The sequence below is a fragment of the Apteryx rowi genome, unplaced genomic scaffold (genome assembly GCF_003343035.1).
Source record: "Apteryx rowi isolate R43461 unplaced genomic scaffold, aptRow1 scaffold_1257, whole genome shotgun sequence".
Classification (NCBI taxonomy): domain Eukaryota; kingdom Metazoa; phylum Chordata; class Aves; order Apterygiformes; family Apterygidae; genus Apteryx; species Apteryx rowi.
Genome location: NW_020447483.1, coordinates 69,105 through 91,937, shown reverse-complemented (window position 1 = coordinate 91,937; position 22,833 = coordinate 69,105). Strand labels below are relative to the sequence as shown.

At 53.0% G+C, this 22,833-nt stretch overlaps 1 protein-coding gene across 3 annotated transcripts; it reads right to left on the bottom strand.

Annotated features, from left to right (window-relative positions):
• Positions 1 to 2,509: 2,509 nt before the first annotated feature.
• Positions 2,510 to 21,584, bottom strand: HCLS1 (hematopoietic cell-specific Lyn substrate 1). Of its 3 annotated transcripts, none has more exons than XM_026055715.1 (15): positions 21,458 to 21,579; positions 19,226 to 19,309; positions 17,247 to 17,320; positions 15,934 to 16,063; positions 14,582 to 14,692; positions 13,758 to 13,812; positions 11,532 to 11,642; positions 10,874 to 10,984; positions 10,083 to 10,138; positions 6,958 to 7,027; positions 6,565 to 6,698; positions 5,819 to 5,932; positions 4,737 to 5,046; positions 3,876 to 3,947; positions 2,510 to 3,459 (listed from the first exon to the last, which is right to left on the bottom strand). In XM_026055715.1, exons 2-15 carry the CDS (start codon positions 19,307 to 19,309, stop codon positions 3,323 to 3,325), a joined length of 1,569 nt encoding a protein of 522 aa, XP_025911500.1. In that variant the 5' UTR covers positions 21,458 to 21,579; the 3' UTR covers positions 2,510 to 3,322. The 3 variants fall into 3 exon arrangements, with proteins under 3 accessions (XP_025911500.1, XP_025911502.1, XP_025911501.1); XM_026055717.1 differs by having other exon boundaries at positions 2,513 to 3,459; positions 4,737 to 5,043; positions 21,458 to 21,584; XM_026055716.1 differs by having other exon boundaries at positions 2,513 to 3,459; positions 5,819 to 5,929; positions 21,458 to 21,581.
• Between the last annotated feature and the right edge of the window lie 1,249 nt (positions 21,585 to 22,833).

Here is a 22,833-nt window from a genome sequence, read left to right as displayed (position 1 = left end):
AGCCCCTGGCAGGCCACAAACCTCTCTAGACAAGAGGTCAGGTTGGCAGATAGATGCCTCCGTCCCCCGCAGCAGGGAGTCACCCGCAGCAATCACCCACCTCTTCTTCCGGGCATTCCCGCAAGGCACAGGGTCTGTTGTCCCAGGTACTTCCCTGGCAGCCATGCCCATCTCCTCCTCATCCTGGAGGGCACTAAACCTGTTCTTCAGGAGGAGTAGGAGCCTCTCTCCTCCCACGAGCAGTGTCCAGTTTCCAGCCTTCTTCTACGGTGTTATGATGTACCGTTTCACACAGCACAGAGCCCTCTGGCAACTCCACTGCTGCAGGGGGTTGGGACTCCCGAAGCTGCACAGTCTCCGAGAATACCCTGTCTATCTCCTGCTCTGCTTCTCGGATGCTGCGCAGCCTACTGACCTCCTCCCGTAACTCCCTTACCTGACGACACAACTCGCCAACAGCAGCACACCTCCTGCAGGAGAGCTGRCTGCCAGCCCAGGCCTCCCGGAGAGGCCCCAAGCACTCCCTGCAGCCTGAGACCTGTAGAGCCGCATCTACCATCAGAGGGTTGGTCTGGGTCGCAGCCTCTGACACAGCAGCTCCAACAGCCCCTGGGGAACATGCTCTGCCATGTGTCATGACCATACTTGAGGAAGTGTACACCACAGGGAACAGAAACGAAGGTGCCTTCATGCACCCTTCTGCACAAACTGCTGCCTCTGTTTGCTGTGCTCTGGGCCTGGCTCTTATATAGGCCTCTCCCTAGCACTGACTCCCAGGGTGCTTCACCCGCCCTAATCAAGCACCACCTGGATCAAAGGCCCCAACTCCCTCTGCTCAGGGGCAACCAAGAGAGCTCGTTAGCAGCAGCCACTCCTAGCTAGAGCTTCTCCCAGGAGAAGTCAAGGCCTCCTGCAGTTGTCCTTGCCTAGCTTCCCCTTTCCTGTTCACAGCAATCACCTGCTAGTTCCTCGGGGGGCCTCCGAAAGCCCACAACTTCCAACAAGATCCTCAATGAAGGCTCATTTCCACATGCACAAGGAGCACGGAGATGCGCAGGCTGGCGGGAGAGCCCCGATAACCAGTCAGAGAGAGGGGGCCCCTGCCCTGGCCCCTCGGGAGACCATCAGCCCCATGGGCCCCGGTGACACCCATCACGATGAGTCAAGGGGAGAGGATCTCTGGGGGAAAGGGAGGGATCAGGGAGGTTTTGGTGGTAATAAACGTGGGAAAACAGAGGGATAAGGGGATAAAAGGGGCTGGTCACATGTAAACAGGTTGCTGGTCCGTATGCGTGTCTGGCCATGGCCTGCACCTGATCAGCGCAGTCTGTCCTTTCTTCTCATTAAACTCCGCTTCTAACTCTTTTCTGGGGTGAGGAGCTCTCTGCTCTGTGTGTGTGTATGGAGATCTAAGTGCCAGCAGCTGCAGTGGGACCGTGGGTCACATGCACCCGCATATCCAGGGTGCCAGCAGCTGGAGCAAGTGAGTGTACACCTGTGTGAGATCACTAGCAAATATCAAGCCAAACTAGCCGGCAAATAGGTTAAATAGTTTGGGAGCCAGGTGTGTTTGTGTGTCTTGAAGTGAGACAACTGGAAGAGTTGGCTGCTGGAGGGACCAGAGGGTCCCAGTCAGCTGCTGCAGAGACCGTGAGGTCTGGGGATCAGCTGAGAGACCCGCTGGCGAGTGAGTGTCTGTGCAGGAGGCAGCGGGGGAGACCGAGGATCCAGGGCAGCTGCTGGATGGACTGAGAATCTAATCCCAGTTACGGGAGGGATCCACAGTGTGTGTGCTGGTGGAGCAGCTGGGGAGACTGAGGATCCTGGCGCAGGCACTGTACGGACTGAGTGTCCAAGCCCACAGGAGGGATCCACATTGTGTGTATGTATATATTTCCTACAAACAGACATTCCTCCTGATCAGAGAGGGAACAAAGATGACGCTGTCAGTGCTGCTTGTGTTGGGTGAGTGCTGAGTGTGAATCCATGCTGACTACTTGTGATCACCTTCTTGTCTTTCATGTGCCTGGTGATGGTGTCCAGGATGAGCTGCTCCATCGCCTTTTCAGAGACTGAGGAGAGGCTGACTTGCCTGGGGTTCCCTGGGTCCTCCTTCTTGCCCTTTTTGAAGACTGCAGTCACATTTGCTTTCTTCCGTCCTCAGGCACCTCTTCTGAACAGCAATAACCGAGCTCTCTTGAAAATATTCTGTTACCTGTATCCAATGGAAGTTGCTCAGGTTCATTTGCTGGATTGAAAGGATTTCACTAGCGGAATATTCCTCTATGATGGGATCCCTGGGCAGGGACCAGGGTGGCTTTTAACATGCTCCCTGTTAAGTAAAGCCTTTTGACATTTTTAGCTTGCGCCAAGACAGATTTTCCAGGAKTGTTCTTCTCAGAAAATAAYTTTGCACCCTCCCTTTTTTTGAAGTTCACCCCAGAAATGACACATCCCCCCAACAATGTTCTTTCTTGGCCCACAGAGGAAAACCAAACAAGTCACCTGCTACCTTAGCAAGATTGTCCTTTATTTTCAGTGAGCCAGCACACACCTCTCCTGTTTCACGGGACAGCTCAGTACAGTCAAGCTTGTGTCTGTACGCAGGAAAACTTAGCAAAGTTCACTGTGAGGGTGAAATGTCCCCAGGTCGCAGCCCTGAAATCTGCCCAGAGAGACAAGGCTCAAGCTTCTCTACCCCACACTGCAAACATGGTTTACCCTGCATGCGGAAATCCCTCTTAGAATCAAAGATGAGTTCAGCCTTCACACTGCTCTTTTCCCTTGGCCCCTGGGTGAGAGGAGGTCCAGGGCCACGGCCTGGGACAGCATCTCTTATTCTACAGCTGTAACTTCTGGACTGAGCCCCAAGAGCAAAGAGGGGTTCTCAGAGGCGGGTGACAAGTGACAGCTTAGAAGGAAAAGGTCCCACACTCATGTCCCTTTTGCTTCAACTAGATTAGAGCTGGTGTTTCTAGTCYGTGAATCGCCCTGTTGTGAACAGGAATGAACACGCTTCCTCTGCGAGCCTGCTGGTTGGCGTGGGGAAATATAAAAACTGGAATAGTCTAGAGAGAAAAGATGTCTCATATCTCACCCACTCGCTCTTCAAACCATCCCATCTTCCCCATCTGGGACTGGATGGGAACCAGAACCCACCTCGGGCACAGGCCAAAACATTCCCTCAAACACTGCAGTTTTCTCATTGGTACTTCTCCCATGTAGACACGCCAGGATGAGCCAAATTAAGCTAATAACATGTAAAAGGATGAAGCAGAGAGAAGCAGAAGTTTCAAAGGAGGCCGCTTGGGCAATGCTGGTCTCATTRCAGAAGCTTCACATARTTTGCTGGAAAGAGGCCTACTTTGCCCCGGCACTGTCCCCGCCACCAGCCTTCATCTACCATTTCGATATGCGTGATTGTGTCATCAGGATCAAAGGAAATCTCGTCATCTCCATCTGCAAAATTGATCAGAAAAATAGTCATCGTCCAAAGATGCATAAGCAAGAGAAGGGGCAAGAATAACCCCTGAGCTGGTTATGCGTGTGCGCGCACACGCACACACACACACGAGGGGAGCACAGAACAGCCAGGCTGATACGACTCAAAGTTCATCTCATGCCTCTCCCTAAAACCAGCACAGACACAGCAGAGGAAGGATTAAGACTTCACAGATGAGAGATGAAACTTCTGTGTTCCCAAGCTATGTCTCATCCCGCCTCCCAAGAGGAAGAACAACCTCGGTTTAGACACCAAGCTGAAACCCTCCCGCCACCACTGATGGTGTCACCGTCTCTCCCACCCCCRAGGCCGGCTCCCAGCGCCTCTCTCGGCAGGCCGGCTGCCTTTCCCACACCCCGGTTGCCAGACTCACCTCCTTGGTAATCATAGAGAGCCACTGCACATGTCCCAGGACTCTCCACCTCATAAACGTTGTCCGTTTTCCCTGAAGAAGACAGGACAGGCAGGTGAGAAGGAGGCTGGCAGCAGTCACACAGATCTGGTCTGTGCTGCCCTCCCATCAGCTGCCAGTCTCAGGGTGGACCACATCCAAACCCTGTCAGCAGGGAGACGTGTATCATGGCTCAAAGCAAGTGTGTGACTTGTCTCCACTTCTTCAGGGAGAGAGGATGGGACAGGCTGTCCTGATACTTCGTGTCTCTCCTCCCAAGAAAAAGGCTGGACTTAACTCCAGCCTCCCCCTTTTTCACCCACAGTACCAGTGAGGTTGTGATGGAAACCTCAACAACAGCCTGTGCAGTTTGTTCACAGGCTGGAGGACGCCTGCCCTAATCCCTGCACCTTGTTCATCCCGGGGGACACTGCCAGAACAGGTCTCTCACTAGGGTTTTGAGCAACAGGCTGAATTAACAGGGCATGCCCAGACCCCAGTGCAGAACCGGCAGTTCCTTCCTAGGAAACATTGCACCAAGGAAAAGAGCATCAGTCCAAGTGCAGCTTCTTCAGAGCCCGCAGCAGCCCTCCTGTCTGACTGCCCGAGTCTCGCTCCAGTAGAGATACCCGGCATCTGGCCCAGGACTCGGTGCAGCTGGTGTCGCACCTTAGAGCGGGGCAAGGGGGTGGCAGAGGAACAAGCTCCCATCAGCGTGGCCTGCTACCCTGACAATGGCAGACTTCAGGGTACAAAATCCCTCTGCAGTCTGTCCCATACAGCTGGTGCAGAGCAGACAGAAAACAAGCTCCCCAAGAAACAGGCTCTTCCCTAAGTACTCACCCAGGCAGGGCTGGCTCTGGCTGGGCTCCTCGGGGAGGATCTCCTCGTAGTCTTCGCCTCCATCCTCTCCGTCGTCATAGATGGCAGCCGGCTTTCCCAAAGGCTCTGGCAGCTCCTCGTAGTCAGCATCCATGCTGGTACCGTCACAGTAGTCAGAGGACTCTGGCAGCTCCTCATAGTCCCCGCCATCCAAACTCACACTGTAGATGGGCTGATCCTCGCGGGGGGACTTGCACAGCTCCTCACCCAGATCTGCTGGCCTTGGTGGCAATGTGGGCAGCGTTTCCTCATCCTCCGCTTTTGTATTCTGCTGTGAAGTGCGAAAGTGACAGGAAAGTCACCCACAACGTATCCGCTGCCAGCAGCTCTCCCATGGCCGCACAGTGCCCAATGCAAGGGAACCTGCTTCCTTGCAGACGCCTTTAGTGCTACCATGAAACAAATGGAGTATCATTCTCTGCACGATGGAGGAACAGCTCAGTCATGAGTTCTGGGCTGAACGGGCACCTGGGAGCACTGTGCGGCCATGGGGAGAAAGGAGACCCTCATGTCTCTGCCTTCTCAGCTCACTGCTACCGCCGCTGCTCTCTCCCAGCAAGCAAAACCACAGACCAGCTCAGAAGCTGGAAGTTCCTGAAACTAGAAAACTAGGAGCCCAGAGGGGCTTTTATGAAATTAATATGTAAACACTGGTGGCATTTAAAACCCCTGCCAAAGTCAACAGATGACAAAACCTCTACACTCCTGACATCTCTACCAGGACAGCCTAGGTGCACCATTGCTGCTACTCGTCACTCGTGTTTAGACCTATGCCACATGCTTCGCTACAGCTCACTGTACCACCCCTGGACTGACACCCTGCAAGAGCCCATCTGCGTAGTGTAAGGTGCTGTGCGTCTGTGTCCCATCCCCATCCCAAAGTTTTCCCCCACCCCATTCCTTCCCAACCCTCTCCCACGCTGTGGCCGTGCCCTGTTCCTGCCCTTGCAGCTGCCCCGTGAAGCACGGCCCCCTCTCCAGGGCAATCCAGTCCCTTCTGCCTGCTCCCCTTCCCAGCCAGCCAACCTAGCCCGCCTTGGCACCTGCTCTCCCCGTGACACAGGCCCATCTCTGTCAGCTCCCACGGGAACCCTTGCTGGAATGGTGGCAGGGGCTGCTTCTGTGTGGTCCTTGTCCTCTCTCTGTTGGATTTCCTGCTGGAGAAAAGTCATCAAGAGCCCCTCAATTCCACTGAACAACGCCCAGAGCAATGCTCATTTCCATTCCTGATAGGGCAATTCCGAGACAAGCCAACATCTCTTCCTGCTGAAGCCTGTTCCAGCTCCCCCAGACCTGCCCTAGGAACCGGAAACTAACAGGACTGTAACTACTATGTGGTCTGCAGGAAGCAGCCTCAAGAAGGGAATGTATGAGGGAGTGCGTTACTGGAGAAATCCTGTCCACACATCAGATGCAGCAACACCACAAAGTAGAAGGAGGTCTTGCAAACCTGAGGGTTTGGAAAACCCTGAATGCAGACTGCTGGAACGGGGATGTTGGGGATATTGTGTTTGCCCTGCGTTTACCAAGCACCAAAGGGAAGCAGTAGCCTAGGCTAAACCACAGAGGGACATCGTTAGCTACAGCCAGGTCCTGGTCTGCATGCCAAAAGGGGCAAAATCCAGTGCCAACCGGGGAGCTCAAGGCCAGTCCCTGGCAGGTACGGGGAGACAATTTAGGCAAGAGGTCACCAGAAACAGACTGAACAGAAGGAGATGGACCTGTGTGGCCCTGAGGAAAGGTCTGCTTTGCAAGTCTTGGGGGGCATAGGAAGATGCCTACGGCTCACCTGCCGCCGAACCGCCTGGCGCTCTCGAGCCTGCCGCCTCATCTGCTCCTCTTCCACCAGCTTCCTGCTCTCCTCATCCGCCAATTTAGCCATGTTTTCAAACCGTGACCGCAGGCTGCTGGCACTACTGGAAGCTGTTGTGGAGAAGAGAGCTGCCCAAGCCTCCCCAGTGGCTCATCCCCCCACCCCCCACCACCCCCCCGACACGTCCAGGGCAAACCCAGACCTCTGCCGCTCCCAGACAAACCTGCAGTACAACCACCTTCTCCAGCCTCCAGCCACCTTCTCCATCCCCCCCCCCCTACAGCACATGCCCACCAGTGAGCCACTAAGCTGGGGACGTGGGACCTATAATTTCCCACTGAGCCCAAGGCTGGTACTCAAGCATCTCACCTGCCTCCACCGGTCTTGTCTTCTCATACGAGGAGGTTGGAGCTGCCATTTCGTTAAAGCCAGCAGCGCTCTGCAAGAGGAAGCAAAGAAAGCGTGCAGCCTGTTAGGCRAGGCCAGTGGCGAGACCTCAGCTCAGTTTGGCTGCTGGTGCCTGCAAGCAAGTCACAGCTTTGTTCCCAGGTGCGTCCTCACTGGTGAAACCGCCACAGTCCGCGGGAAGGGAGGCTGCTGGCTGCAGTCCTGCTCTCCCTTCCAGACTTCCAGCTGAAGACAAAGGCTGTTCCTGTAAAGGAGAGATATTCCAAGAGCCAAAAAGGCCATATGGAGCTGAGCAGAGGAGGCTGGACAAGGAGTGGCAAGGGGATTGCTGCATGGGGCAGGAAGGCTCGGGGCAAGAGCATTCCCGGGGAATGCAGTGAGGGGCTGGGGATGTGCCGGCCAGTCCACCTTTTCCTGAGGTCCGGGGACCCGATGTACTAGCTGCGCCAGATCCATCCCCTGCGCTCCCAGAGGTATGGGGTGTGGAAGCACGGCCCCGTCAGGTGAAAAGCTGCGGCTACATAACCGTGAAAACCATACGGCCCTTCAGCGGGCCACTGCCTGCAGGATGTGCACACAGCAGCAGAGGCTGGAATACATCAAGGAGAAACTGGGTGCACGAGCATCTGAGGTATCGCTGGCTTTATAGGGTGTGAAGAGATGGCTGAACTGGTAATACCATCGATGGGGGTGGTTGTAGCAAAAAGAGGGCGAGATTGAGGGTGTTTTTTTTCCATACGTATTTGCAGTTACTACTCGACATTAAACTTCAAGGTTAGTTGTTTGGGGGGTTTGGGCCTTTCCACCCTTCCCACCATAAATTATATCTGTGACTTTTCCCAAGGGCTCTACTAGCACACATTTTTCAATGCACACTCATAAATCCTATTCCAGCCATGCAGAGAGGGGAGGAAAAACAAAAACTCCAAGAATATTCTTTACCTACCACTGCACTGCCTCAGGCACGAACTTAGATGACAAATGCTAATGCTTATTTGTCTACTTCTACAAGAAAGCTATTGCACATGAAAAGGAAACAGTAAAAGGAAACCGCAGGTGGGATGCAACTTTCAGACAAATACAGCTGCGTTTGTGTTTGTACACACAGGTGTCACCACATGGACTGGGAGTCTAAGCTCCTGCTACAGTCAGTGGAGCCCAGAGAGCAGCTCAGCTCACCTTAAAGTAAACCCACCTGAGCAGGTAAACAGCACTTCAGGCTCTGCTGAACACTTGGACCAGGTCTCCACAGAGCACAGCAGAGACATGTTTACACGACAGCATTTAAAGTTAGGTGTTGTAGTGCGAGAGCTGAATCGCACACTTAGCGTTCAAAAATTTGACAACAGGGAGTTTAAATTGCCTGGGGTATATTATGCTCTAATCTGGAGCAATGAGTTCAGCATTGCTCCAGTACCTGAAAAACAGGCAATCAAGAACTTAGGTACCTGTCTGACCAGCCTTAATTTTGCCATCTTTGATTTTGCTTCAACACTCTCAAAATAAACTCATGTTCCACTCCGAGTTGATCAGGAATTCCTTACCCTGCCTCTGCATCCAAGTGCAGCCTGCTCCTCAAAATAACCCACGGCTGTTGACCTTGACACAAGCGCTCATCTAATTTGATATGTTTTTTCTGTCACATACACAGCGCCTTGGCTTTTGGCATTGCACCTCCATTAGCTGTTGTTAAATTCACAGACCACGTTAATCTCCCCCTTAACGGGCGACTGTCCTTGGGCAGGACGCTGTTTCCATTCTGCTACCGGCACAGCCTGCACACGTGGCACTGAAGGGAACATGCTGGATTGCTACAGGCATGTGTTTATCTCCTTCCTTGGCTCAGGGCCCTGAAGAAAGGTCCTCACCCACTTCGTCCAGCTCCTAACTATAAATTGTGTGGGTCAGGGATATTTGTACCGCACCAGGCACAACACTGTGCCCAACAACAGCCAAAGCATGATTCAGGGAAGGAACCACTCCTTCCTCCTTCAATGCCCCAAAGCCTCCCCACCATGCAGGATTCTCACCCAGGCTATGCCCGTCCTTGGGGATCATCATCCACTGGCAGGACCTGTCCCCATCTTTCCTAAGCAAACTTGCAGGGTAGCTTGCCAAAGCAAAAAGTTAACTCAAGCGCCTGAGACAGTCTGCATCTAGACTGCGGACAAGCCTTTGCCTGGGTTCAGCCCAGACAGGAAACAAAGCAGCAAACCGGACGAGCTCCTCTCATGCAAGGTTTGGCCCTGCCAACCCCAACTGCGCTGGGATTTGTTAAGGTACGCAGGCAGGTGACTAAGCCCTGATCGGAGATCTAGTTAGCAGAACAGACCACGAGAAACTCCTGGACTTGCTGAATATAACAAATAAGAGCGGGAAGCTGACAAGAGYTACAGTCAGTGCCGTGAGGAACGGCAGGTTTCACAGGTGGTTAAGGGCRAGTGAAGCTTCACAGATAATCGAAGGGATTGCTGGGGTCCTTTGGGGGAGTGGAACAGGGCAAGGCCAGCACTACGCTGGTAATAACACGGAAGTCCAAGATGACACAAATACCAAATTTGTGTGCAGACAGAGCAAAGCTAGGAGCAATGGGGAAAAAGCAGCTGGGGGTGGTTTATTTGGGAGGAGACAAGGGTAAAGAAAGGGAGGAGCCAAGGCAGATGAGGGAGAAGTATAAGCATGGGAAAACTGAGAGGTGGCACAGTGGGGATAAAAAGGGCCAGTCACACACAGGCAAATTGTTGATCGGTTCACTTGTCTGAGTCCAGTAGAAAGCRCTTCACTAATCTGGCTCTGCCCATAGTCAAACTATCAAACCCAGCCCTAGGGCACAGCAGGTCTATGACTGTTCAGTCTGAGCAAAAGCAGCTGAGAATGGAGAAAAAAAAAATCCCTGTCTTCCGTGCATCCCGGTCTCCCCAAGCTGCATCTCTCTGCACCCTCTGGTGTTTACACTGGACCAGTTCCCCCAGCCCTGCAATAGCACTGAGCTTGTGTCTCTCTGTCGGAAGCCTTTTCTCTTGCAGCCATGCAAAGATAAGCGGCCATCAGGAAGAAACTGCAGGCTACTGCATGCAGAGACTTACCTTATCCACTCTGTCCTTCTGGACCCCATAACGGCCTCCAAACCCTTTGGCATAGTCTGTATGGAAAAAGTGAGACTATCATATAGTACTTTATATTCTATATGCACCTGACTTCAGCGTGCTGTGACTAGTGACATGAATTAGCTTTGCCTTGAATTGAAAGGCACATCYGTGGGCTAGCTGCATTTGGTCACTCCATCAGGAGCGGAGTGTCGCATGTTGAACTAAACAAAGTAGAGATGACGGAGGCAAGATGCTCTAGAAAGCAGCTGTTAGGACTAATCCTCCAAACCTTTGAGTGAAGCGCACAGTGTGTGGTGCTGCACCCTGGCAAATCTGCTTCCAAGGCGCTGGGGCAAGCAGCCGGTCACACCACTTGAACGCAAAGCGGTCTTTTTCACTAAAGCTGGACAAACAGTGCTAACAGTATTCGGGCCATTCCGGGAACCTGATTTGCCTCCTTCCCATGCACCTGCTTTTTGTGTGAGTTTATGATGAGGAATGTGCCTGACGGAGAAAGTGCAGCACYGCCTGGGCAGCGTGATTCAGGGACTTGCATTCAATACCCCCCCCCGCTTCCATTGATCCAGGAATGCTGTACCTGAGCCCCCTTCCTTGGCAGAGTTACCCCTGTGTTTGGGGGTTCACAGTGCTCCAGCTGCCTGCACCTCCACAACACGCTGTCACATTTGCTTTCCCGTAGCTATATCCCTGGCAGGCATAGCTGGTAGCTCTAGGGCTGTGCCTGCTCCAAGGAGGTTGTGCCGCCTCCTCCGGCAGCATTTCCCTACCTGTCTGGGATGCATGGGGCTGCACGTCTTCCTGGTGCTCCCAGCCAAGGGCGCTCTTGTCCTGACGATCCCGCTGGACTCCAAACTTTCCACCAAAGCCCACAGAATAGTCTGCAGCCAAGGGGATCCAGATCACAGCATGAAGGACAGACAAGGGAGAGAAACAGAAGAGCAGCAGTACCATGAGGTCAGGCCATTTTCACAGAGGAGATGATTATTCCTGCCCAGGACTCGGGGAGAGATGAGGAATGGACACAGAGAAGAGACAGACTTCCCCAACAGTGGCTGCAGCAACAGCCCTCCCTCCTCCTTGAAACACATCATCTGCCATTGACACCTGCCCTGGCTTCCCATGCACTCTTCCTTTAGAGATACGCTGCCCAGGAGATCCTTGTGCCTACAGAAACCTGTTGCTCCTCTTTGTTTGGCCTGAACTTCTCCAGCAATCTTCCGGGGGCATTAGCCTGCTGCCCGTGGCTGCCCCWTGCTTTCCATGTGTTTCCCCAATCACCTTGCAAGCAGTGGGCATCCAACACCTCCCACAGCACTTTTGCCACCCGCGCAGCAGGCTGCAAGCACAGCACCCCGTGCCCCTGTGGGGCACAGTCCCAGGCCCCAGGCCCAACTGTGCTCACCGCAGCGGGTTCCCCCAGCTCACCTTTCTGAGAGTCATGCTTCTCCGCCTGGCTCTTGTAGTCAAACCCCACTGCTGCTTTGTCCACCTTGTCCCTCTCCACGCCGTAACGGCCACCAAAGCCCTTAGAGTAATCTGAGGAGATGCACAGAGTGAGGTGCTACCCCAGGCACGAGGCTGGTGAGGGGCAGAGCTAGAGAAGGGGAGCAGCACTGGGAAGGAGCACCAGGGAGGAGGAGGAGGAGGAGGAGGAGGGATGATGGATGACACCAGAATAAACAGGAGTTTGGAGGGGATGGTGTGGAGAGCAGGGAGCACCGCGAGGGCCATCGAGGACAAAGGTCCACGGGAAGGGGTGCACAGGGCGAGCATGGGCTGTGGCACCAGGAGAGCCCAAGGGCCACAGGTGGCAGGAGACACACAGCCAGAGAGGGCAAGGAAGGCAGGCGACAAGCCAAGGGTGGTTGGGGAGGCGGTGGGAGCTCGGCCGTCTGAAGAGGCAAAGCCAAGGCAAGACTTGGGCGCTGATGGTCCAGGCATCTGCCCATCCATGCCCCTCCAGAGCAAGGATTTCAACCTGCGATCTGCCAGTCTCTGGAAAGGTCTCTGAATAAGTGTATTGAGCCCTTGAAAGTACGGAAGAAATGGCAAACTTCTGCTGTACGGCTTACATCTGCCACAGTGGAATCTCAGCATTTACAAGGCAAATGCTAACTCTGGATGTTGAAGCAAAGGCTCAAACCCACATTTCTGGAGACATTCTCCAGTTCCCCCCCCAGTCCATCTCTGGCCCACTCGGCTCTCGTGTGATGGAAGCACAGCGCGTCTTCCTGACGCCTCCCCTTTTCACATCCTCTAAAGCAGCAGTGTATGAACTACTTCAGCTGTATTCAGTTATCCTCTAAGGACTACCAAGTTATTTTCGGCCGATGTCCTAAGAAATTTCAGCCTCTATCCTAGCTGCTGGCACTACAGGGCCTCTTTCCTTTCGGAGACCTGCTCTTCCAGCTCCATTTCCAAATCCTGCTCTTCAGCAGGAGTAAATCAGTTAGTTACCTCCTTTTGCTCCCCAGCCCTGTTCTTACAGGTCGCCTTTCACAGGAATGAGCTGCGGCTCCTCTAGTAAATTCAGCCTTATCGATCCATGAAGATTTTGCTCTTGAGAAATCAGCACAAAAACATTTTGGACTCAAGAACGGCTCTCAGAATAATATTCACCCCATTCACTCCAGCTCAGTCAGCTGAGGATGAATTAGACAGTAATTGTTAAAATCTCTAATTTACAGAAATTACTTTGACTTCTGTTGAAGCTGTTCAATCTAACTGCACCTTGCCTTACTTCTAAAATTTTCATTTTGTCCTGAGTGATTTCTGAGATTTTACACAGCCTGATAAATTTCTATTTCCATGTCTACAATCTCCTATCTGATCTCTTATACAGGAATGTGTTAATGTATCACAATTGCACATGATTCATTAAGTTAAGATCAGCCTAGAATGTTTCATAAAGTCTCCCTTCTTTTATAGCTTCCTCTGAAATGAACACGATCCAGTTTTCTTCTTGGCAATGCAGCATGCCTCACATTCATCTAAAAGAGTAACAGACCTTGTCCCCTCATCCTGTCTTGGTTGTGGAATATTTAAAATAACTGTAGTTTCAGTTCTTGCAATATTCCAGAAAATAGTATTTTGAATCTCTTTCCTTGCTGAATATAGCTGCTTGCATGTACATGTGAAAGTTTGGTTGAATCTTCTCCAGCATTCTGCAAAAGTTCTGGTGCTGTCGAGGCTTTTGTTTCCATATCCGTTGTTCAGCCTTTTCTTACTTGCTGTTTTTTTCAGAAAACCTTCTAACATCGTACTGTGCTTGGGTTTACTATGGAGCAGCTGCTCAGCAGGACTTGTAGRGAAAAGGGATCAGCAGACCCAAAACTCTTTCCTTTGCCATCTGTCAGGGGAAGGCAGTTCTCTCCGCTCAGCCACGACCCAGGTCCCAGCAAGGCAAAGCACAGAGGCAAGAGGGATGCGCAGCAGAAGCGGGGTGACAGAACAGCAGGGGAGGGGGCCGTGAGGGTGACTGACCAGGGACACAAATTTGAAGTAAGCGATGAGCAGCAGGGGGATAATGCAGGAGGCTGTGCCGCAGCAGACAGCACAGCACACAGGGAGAATCATGATGAGCAAAGACGCAGATGAGCAGAAGAGAAGCTGGGCAAAGTGCTGAGGGATGACAAGCGCCCACGGACTTGCCTTTCTGGGACGAGTGTTTCTCCACCTCACTCTTGTATTCAAACCCCAGCGCTGACTGGAACAAGAAGGGGAGGAAACACCAGTMATCCCGACAGCCCAGCTGGGTCTCACGCATCCTCCTCCAGCACCCTGGGCCTGGTTAGGACCCTGCTCCACGACCTGTGCTGCAATATGCAGCTGCACGGCTACCCCTCGGCTGGCAGCCCCCCTCGCCCTCTCACGCCATCCCCTGCTGTCCACGTGGCAGCATGCCCAGGAACGGGCCCTCTGCAAGACCATGCAGCCCAGGTAAGGGGTCCACAGTCCCAGCCCTAAAACCTGCCCACCAGTCCAACAGCCCTGGCTGCAGCCAAGGCAGCTGGGCAGCGTTACGAACCAGGCAGCGCATGGGAGAACAGGGTCCTGCAGTCCGTCCCCTGCAGTCCCCGGCCGGTCCTACCGCAGGCAGTCACTGCGCATGGCGTGACACGTGGTTTTGGAGATGACAAACACCACAACCCCAAGGAYGGCAGCGTCCAGGACAGAAACGCAGCTCTGTCTGCACAGCACAGTGCAAGCACAGTTGGGCTGCACTGTGCATGGCAGCATATGCAAACCAGAGAGCTAATCTGCATGAGTTCACCACAATTCACCATCAGTCATCACCTTGCAAACAAGGGGTGAGCTGCGTGTTTCAGTGGAGACCATAACRTGTGGCCTGCCTAGACCTGCACTCATCAGCACTTTGAAAACTGCAACCACGATCCTAAACATAGCGCAGTGTTTCAGGGACAGCGCTGAGCACAGGCTGCAAGCACACACTTCCACTACCCTGTCCAACCCACCTTGTCAGCTCGGTCCCGCTGGACTCCATACTTCCCCCCAAATCCCTGGGCTGCATCTGTCTGCGAGGAATGCTTCCCCACATCAGCGACGTACTCGTGGCCCACCGCACACTGAAGAGAGAGAAAGCATGACGTGAGCCCCCACACTCATGCCAGCAGGGTGGACAGGGACRTGGGCACCACACAAGCATCTGCCCTGCTTCCAGACACTTGCAGCCACCGGGAGACAGGTCCAAACCAGCCATACTGCCTCAGCCAGCACCAGCCCTGGTCCGAGACCTGTGAGGCAGCTTCGAGGGCAGTCGTCCCACACAAGCATCCCTATGGCCCCACCGCCAGGTCACCAAGCAGACATTAGGCTGCTGAATATCTGCTGCTCCCAAATGCCAGTGAATTAGAGCTAAGCATAATCATGGGGGAACCTGAGGAGAAAAGTGCAGACAGACACAGCCAAAAACCCACAGGCTCCTGGTTTGGCACATGCTGCCCAGGGACAGTTTGTTGACCCTCGCTCTCAGACGCAGAAAACAGACCTGGCTGGGATCACCCTTTGCCCTGCTAAGGGACAGGCCGGGGTCCCAGGCTCCCTGGCAGCAGATAGCATGGCCAGGAATTCACCCATGCTCCTCAGGAGAAAGGCCAGAGGCTAAATGATCGCAACATCTGTGGTAAGACCGGAGGAAGGCCTAGAAGCTGCTCAGCAAAAGCTTCCTTGCTCTGCTCCTGCAGAAGAGCCTGACCACGGCTACTCCACTTTGACCTCCTAGAAGTCTCTGTTTCTCACCCTGCCATCCTGGTATCACGCATGGGCACAGTGCCCCCCCCATACTGAATACTGCTGCAGTCTTATTACCCCACCTTTGAAGAGATGTATTAAAAGCAGGAAGGTACAGATAGAAGTGTGACAAAGATTATCAGAGAATATAAAACAGATTCCATATGAGAACAGAATACGTGGATTAGGGCTCCATCCTGGGAGACAGGACAGAGATCTGTAACGGAGAATGCGAGTATGGGATTATTATTCATTATTTCTCCAAGCACAAGCGGGGGGGGGGGCACCACGTTTAATTGTTATGCAGCATATTTGAAACAAGCAGCAGAAAGTCCTTCTTCACAGTGCTTAATTCAGCTAAGAGGAGTGTTGCAAGGAAGCTACAGAGGCAATTGCACAAATGGGTTCAAAGAGATCCTGGAGACATACTACGAGCAAGCTAGATGTGCGAATCTGTGGAGCCGTGCCAGCTCTCCATTCCCTCCTGTCAGCATTAGGCCAGAAGACAGGGACACTCTCTCCTTTACGAAACAAAGACTTCTCTACTGAGCCCAGGAAAGTCCTCTACAACTGTTACCTTGTCCATCCGGTCCCGCTCTGTTCCAAATTTGCCCCCATAGCCATACGAGGCCTTGGGGCCAGTTTCCAGCTCCTTCTTCTTGATGACCTCATGTTCCTCTGACACCTTGTTCCTCAGCTGGTGGATGCTGGCAAGACAGAGAAGACCAGGGCAAGTCACTGCGGGGTTCTGCAGACCCGTGCAGCTGGCTAGAGCGTCCCTGAGCTGCAACACTGGCCAGAGCCCTGTGCAGAGAAGGATGTAAACCCACCACCAGCAGAAACCCCTTGCCCACGGCTGGGCTTCTCTCTGGGGCAGTCCCACACCTGCAGCTGCTGCACCATGGCGGGGGATGATGCTACCCCAGGGCCTGGGGAAGGACATGGAGAGATCTGCTCAACGGGCACGTCCTGTCTCCACCCCGCAGCCTCCATTCACGACTACACCCTCTCTTTCATGGGGGGCCTATGTTTTCCTTTTTCCGTGTGCTACAGAAACACTGCACAGGGTGGCACCGGGCTGTCCCCACGGAGCTGCTGGATAGGGGCAGCTTTGGACAGGAAAGGAGCAGGAAGTCTTTGCCATGGCGGAACAGGCACATGCCCCTCCTGTTAGCCGCTCTCTGGAGGTCCTCCAAAGTTAACCCACTGCAGCATCACAGGCGGCCCGTGAGTTTTGCCTTTTAGTGCAAAACCAGCATTTCAAACCGAGAGCCAACACGGCGGCAGCCATCCAACCCGGGCTGCAGTTGGCAGAGCCAGGCCCAGGGCAGGCAGGTGGGCAGCGGATAAGGGCAGCGGGCTGCCCACCACGGGGTGAAGCCTCCACCTTCCCAGGCCAGAGATGCACCCCAAGAGGGGGGCTGCAGGTGGCCACTGCACAGTCCCCACTAACGTGACCAGACGGCACCGACGGCCTCGCTGCGCCCGAAGGACCCGCCGGGAGCCCTGGGGAAGAGAGCCGGTGGGAGCAGGCAGGGCGAGGAGCCCCTCCGGGCACCGCTCCTCCCCTGCCCTGGCTCCGCTTCGCAAAAGCCCTTATTTGGCCGATTTCGGTTTGCTAGCGAAACCGCCGCTTCCATTTCCTGCAGTGAGACGTCACCACGGCAACAGCCCACCCGCGTGTCCGCACTGCCCGAACCGCAGGCCCCGTGTCGGAGCCGCAGGCGCCCGCGATCCGCGCTTGGCCCTGGACCGCGGCTCGGAGGCACCTCGCTCTCCCGCGGTGCTGCCGGGCCGATCCAACCCGATCTGATGGGAGCCGGGCCAGGCCGAGCTGCTCCCAGCTGCGCGCCGGCCGGACCCAGCCGGCTTCCCGGCAGCCGCACTCACTCGATGTGCTCGGCGCGGCCGGATCCCTCGATGGTTTTGGCTCCCCATCGCTGCTCCTTCTCCGAGATGTCATTCTGCAAAGCAAACCCGAGCCATGAGCGGCCTCCCGCTGGGCCCGCGGCGCCTCGCGCAAGCCAGCCCTGCCGCCCCGGCCTGGCGGCGGCTGCCAACGTTCGGGGTGGCGGTAACCCGCCCACCGCACCTCGGCCGCCGGGACGCGAGGCCAGGGCTCTTGCCGCAGCGCCGCCACCGGGGCCCGGCCTTCGCGGTGCGGAGAGCGCGAGGCAGCCCCGAGGCACGGACGGGGCCGCGCGAGGCGGCTGCGGCAGCGTGAGGCCGCCGGACCTGCGGCGCCGAGGCCTGGGGGCTGCGGGGCCACAGCCCAGGCCCGGCAGGGGCTGCGGAAGCTCCCTCCCCCCTTCCTCAGGGAAGGGCTGGCACGTGAAAATGCTGTAAAAACTAATCGCTTAAGAAAATACTAGAAAAACACCAAGATGAACATTTTAGTCAAGGTCGACTGTTCTGCTTCAATTTTTTTTTTTTTTTTTTTTAGGTCTGAAAATTATTTGGTAAATTGAACCATCAATAAAGTCTTAATATAAGGTAAAACTAAAAATATATATACAAAATATAATAAAAAATACAAAGTTTTATTCTGTTCAGGCTTGTTTTTAAACACTACCACAATTAGGAGAATTAAATGAAGTAAAAAAGGGGGGGGGAATTCTGACTGCGCTTTTTTGAACATTAGCAATTTTGGGACTTTATGAAGGAGACTTTTCCTTCCCTCCCAAACCAGAATGTCTTAGAACTCCTGCAGCAGGCAAGGTTTAGCCTCCAAACCGTAGGACTCCAGCTGCRTCACTACAGAGGCTGTTCAGCAATAAATTGCCCTGGAAAGGAACACAAAACCTCGGCGGAGCTCACGGGGACCTGGGGCCGTAACGCCTGCCCGGCGCTCCTTGGAGCCAGGAAGAGCAGGACTTGCTGCACGACATGCTCCCAAGAGGTTCAGAAAAGGGTATGAAGAATGATACACCAGTGTCTTGAGATAGTAAAAAACCATGTAGGTTAACCAAATACAAGGTGACAAAGAAGTGCAAAAAAATCTTGTGATACTAAGTGAATAGGTGGTAAAACTGTAAATGACAGTTAGTAAGTGCAAAAGCAAGGCATATGGGGAAAAAATCCTCATTATATCTACACAATGACAGCTCCAAAATAGTTGTCATCATTCAGGAAAGAGTAGGAATTCTAGAACTGGCCAAAAAGCTGAACTGTAAGTGAATTATTAGGAAAGGACTAGAGAACGAAACAGAAAACAAATTGTGACATTGTCTTAATCCAGGGAGTTCCCACAGGCTGAGCACTTTTACACTCTCACCATCTCGCCTAGGAAATAAAAGAAGATATAAACAGGAAAAAAAGCAATCCAGAGGCACGGAGCTGCCTCTCTACAGAGCGACCCTAAATAACGTGGGATTCTTCCATTTGGAAGAGACAAATAAGGACAATTTTGGAAGCCTGTAAAGTTACGAACAGTGCAGGAAAAATAAAATGCAGTTTCTTGTAGCGACAGCTGTGGGGAGGACTTAGTGACGTTATCAGGCAGCGGGTTTAAATACTTTCCGCTCCTTTAGTGATATTACTTGTAGTCAGATGCAGGATACGCTGAGGCTGGAAGGTCTGCAAATGAAGTATAAATTGGGGTCAAAAACAGCTTAGACAGACCACCTGACAGTAAGCCCATTAGTGCCCAACAGGCACGATGGAGCAGATATTCAGGGAGTCACGAATCGCCAGCGCCTGGCAGCCAGGTGGTGTCCCGGGGAAGTTCTCCTGYTTCTTACAGGTTTCCCTGAGCTCTGCAGGGGCCGCGCAAGGGGTCGGTGGGACGTGGCCAGCCCTGCAGGCCAGCGAGACCTTCGCACCACCACCCTCATCTCAGCTAACCATCGGTCACCGCACCAGGCACTCACCACAAAATCAGGGTCGGTGTCCCAGTCGTCCCCCTGGGACTCAACCTTCACCGACACGTTGTGTCCCACGACCGCTTTCCACATCTGCACAGGGAGGACACAACGTCACCCAGCGCCCAGGCACCGCCGGCCCCCTGCCCAAAGGCACCAAGGGCACCAAAGGCACGTCAGACCGCGGCAGCCGTGGCACGACTCAGGCCAGAAGGACGCTTCGGAGGCCACCAGCCCCCACCGATCTCTGCGCGTCTCTCACGCGGCACCAGGCATCCCAAAATGATTACTCCCGCGTACCCGCGCCTCCTTCAGAAAAGAGCACGGGATTTTTAAGGGTAAACCCTGATGCACACTGACCTCATGGTTAAAAAATACGCCTTATTTTAATGTAAATTAGTGCTGGCATCCAACCATCAGACTATGGTTTTCCAACGYGTTACTAATTTTTGTGCTCTGGGAGACTGTTCAGTGCTTTATCTTGCCTTTTGTTAAGCAYGGTCACGGCATGCCGTCAGAGACCGTGGCTTGCTCCGGCACCACGATACAACACTGATTTATCCCAGGTTGAACTCTTGAATTTTCTTGTCTGTTTTCCAAACTTTTAACCACTGCCTGGCAGGCTAGAGAAGATTCAGAGAAAAGCTGTACGTTGGTCTTACAGTATCAGTACAGTATGTCCTATGGCGTTTATGTCCGTCTCACAGTAAAAATAGGAAATGGGGCTAAAATCATCAAGTGCGCAAGGCGGAAAGGGCTGAAGCTGCCACTGCACAGCTTGCACAAGCTGTCTAAAGAGGCCTGGAGGAAGTGACGGGCTCAGGAAGAGGAAGTTAAATGAAACCAATGTGAAATCTAAAGCTCCGGCATTTCATTTTCAAGGTGACCTGAAAAAAAAGGTGATGAAAAAGCTCCTCCCAAACAACACAGCTTCTACAAAACGAGAAGCAGAAGGAAGTCACGTTACGTGCCCGGCCTCCCCACACAACATGGTTTTGTCGTTCTCAGCAAAGCTCTTACTTCCCACTTCCTATTACTACCGCCTGTGCCGTCGAGAAGCCCCCAAATCTTCATCCCTGCAGCCCAAAGGAGCTTTTCGCGGGGGCAGGAAGGCTGGGCAGCGTGCGCAGCAAAGACCACAGGCGGCACAGCAGGCCACTGAGCCCAGTCCCGCGTCGCTGCAGACTTCCCGTAAAGCCACGAACAACCCAGCGGAAGGGAAGAGGGCTGTGGCAGATCCTCATAGAGCAGCACGTTTCCTTCGTCTGCATCTCGATGGCACCGACCCCTCCATCCCGCAGCGGGACAAGCCGCACACTAGCCTCCAGACTGACCCCAAGCACCCCGGACAGTCGCTTGCTGTGCAAGCGAAATGTTGACGCTGAAYAGGGAATCGCACAACCGCTGCTGTCTGAAGCGATAAACCTCCAGCCAGCTCGTTGCACTGAGCTTCGAGCCGCCGCTAACGACTGTTATGAGAATCGGCACCACGTAACCAGGGAGCAAAGACAACAGGAACTGAAAGCGCGCAACAGGGACAAATCTCTTCTCTGTTAAACAAAAGCAAGTTAGCAAGCTGAAGGGGAGGATGGAGGACCAAGGCAGATTTACAGTAAAGATATGGCTTTAGGCTTTCTCCGGGCTGCACCAGAAAAAAAMCAGCGTCATACTCCAGAACACGGCGTGCCTGTGCTGCAAACCACCACGCTTGCACACGCCGACAGCAATCCTGCGACCAACAGAACACAGCTAATCGCAAATAAAAGCAGGAAGGCTAATACAGGCAAAACAGCACTATCTAAAAATACCTTTCGTCCCCCCTTCCCCTCCAGTGACCTGAAAGGCAAGTGGGTTTAGGGGTTTTAATTCTGCTGTAAATGGCTCTTGACCAACTACTTCCCAAAGGCAGCCAGGGCACCCTGCGTCCTGGGCACCACGGCAAGCCACGGCCTCTTATCGCACCTCAGGACTCCAGGTACCTGCTATAACGAGAAACATCAGACACGGCTACAGCACAAGCGTAGGATACTGCTCGTTAATTCGGAAACTTTGTTCTTTAGAGGCTTAAACACAAAAGCAGCAGCAGCAACAACCAAAACACAGACTGGAAAGTAAATGCCAAGCGCCATCGGGTAGCACGTGCCAGCTCAGGAAGCAGCGCTCTTTGCCTGTCCRCCAAGCCACCATTTCTTCGTTGCTGCTGCTCGCTTTCCGCTCCCCAAGCCCCCTCGGCTTTCTTACCTTGCACGGCCACCACAGCTCCAGCAGCAGACTCGCCGCTTCTTGCCCCAGCACCTGCTGCTAGCCCCAGCTTTTGACTCGCTGCACCCTCCCAGTTCCTGTTTTAGCTTCAACTAACTTCACTTCCCGTGTCCCAGCCCCCAACTCCGTCTGCTCAAGCTATGAGCACCGAAACCTGCGCCGGCGTGCTGCATTTCCCCAGCGCGCTCCGGAAAACTGACAGGGCGCGAGCCCCAGATGCAAACTGCTCCGAGTCCGTTAGCAGGGCTCGATAGGGTACAGGTACATTTCTTGATGTACAAAAATAGCTCGTGATCTCCACATCTGTATCTGCTCCAGAAAGCACTGTGCCATACAAATAAGGAAAACTTAAATGGCTAAAGCCCCTGAATTTGACCATTACAGTGAGATCTTGAGCCAGAAAGCTGCTGCTTACAGAAGTTGTTAAGAAATTTGGCTCAATACCTTACAGCGCAATTAAAATATATGTATAAACACATAGGCACATAATTCATATATATATACACACATATTTTATATAAAGATCTTTCAGGACAAAAAAAAAAAAAGTAAAGTAAAAAAGTAAATCGCCTGAACTGGGAGGATGGAAAGGACGTGGTCAAAGAATCCTAAGCACTTACAGACCAAACTCTTCGGTACATTGCTCACTGGTGGAAAGTGCACAGTTTTGGAATAAGTAGCATGAATTACACTAGTCTGGTACTAAATAAATGTCTCAAACCAAAATAATTTCCATTGTGAACGAGTCAAGTGAAACACAAAAAGCTTCTAGAGTGGCCATTTCTATTTGACAGGATGGCAAGATATCCAGGGCTTTTTTTGGACATTGATCAAACAAGCAGCCAGCACAGGTTCAACCAAACAGAGACGTAACAAGAAGTTGAAATTTCTGAAACAGGCATTGCCAGGTAAAAATTCCACACCTTTCATTATTTCATTAGATCAAGCCACAAAACTGTTAAGTCAGACTATGATTATGAGATCAGGAGCGCCTTCCGGGTTTTGGTCCCCATCCTCCCCCCCCACCTTTTAATCAAAGCTCTAGCTGCTTCTTCCAAAGGTATAAGATATTCAAACCACTCTGAACCAGCAGAAGCTTGCCTTAGAAGCAAGGCAGGTGCTAACTTTGGGTCCTGTGCAGTGAACTAGCACCAGGAACTGTGAGGAAACATACTTGGCTTCTAATTCTTCCTCCTATTAAAAGCAGTGGGAACATCATCCACAGTCTAACAATATCCTATTATTTAGCTTTTGTTCTAATAGTGTTCTTCAGTTGCAACAGAGCTCTCTATTAAAATGGATGAAGGTGTCTGCCTTTGGCTACAGAACATTGAACAAGGACATTATGTTTCAAC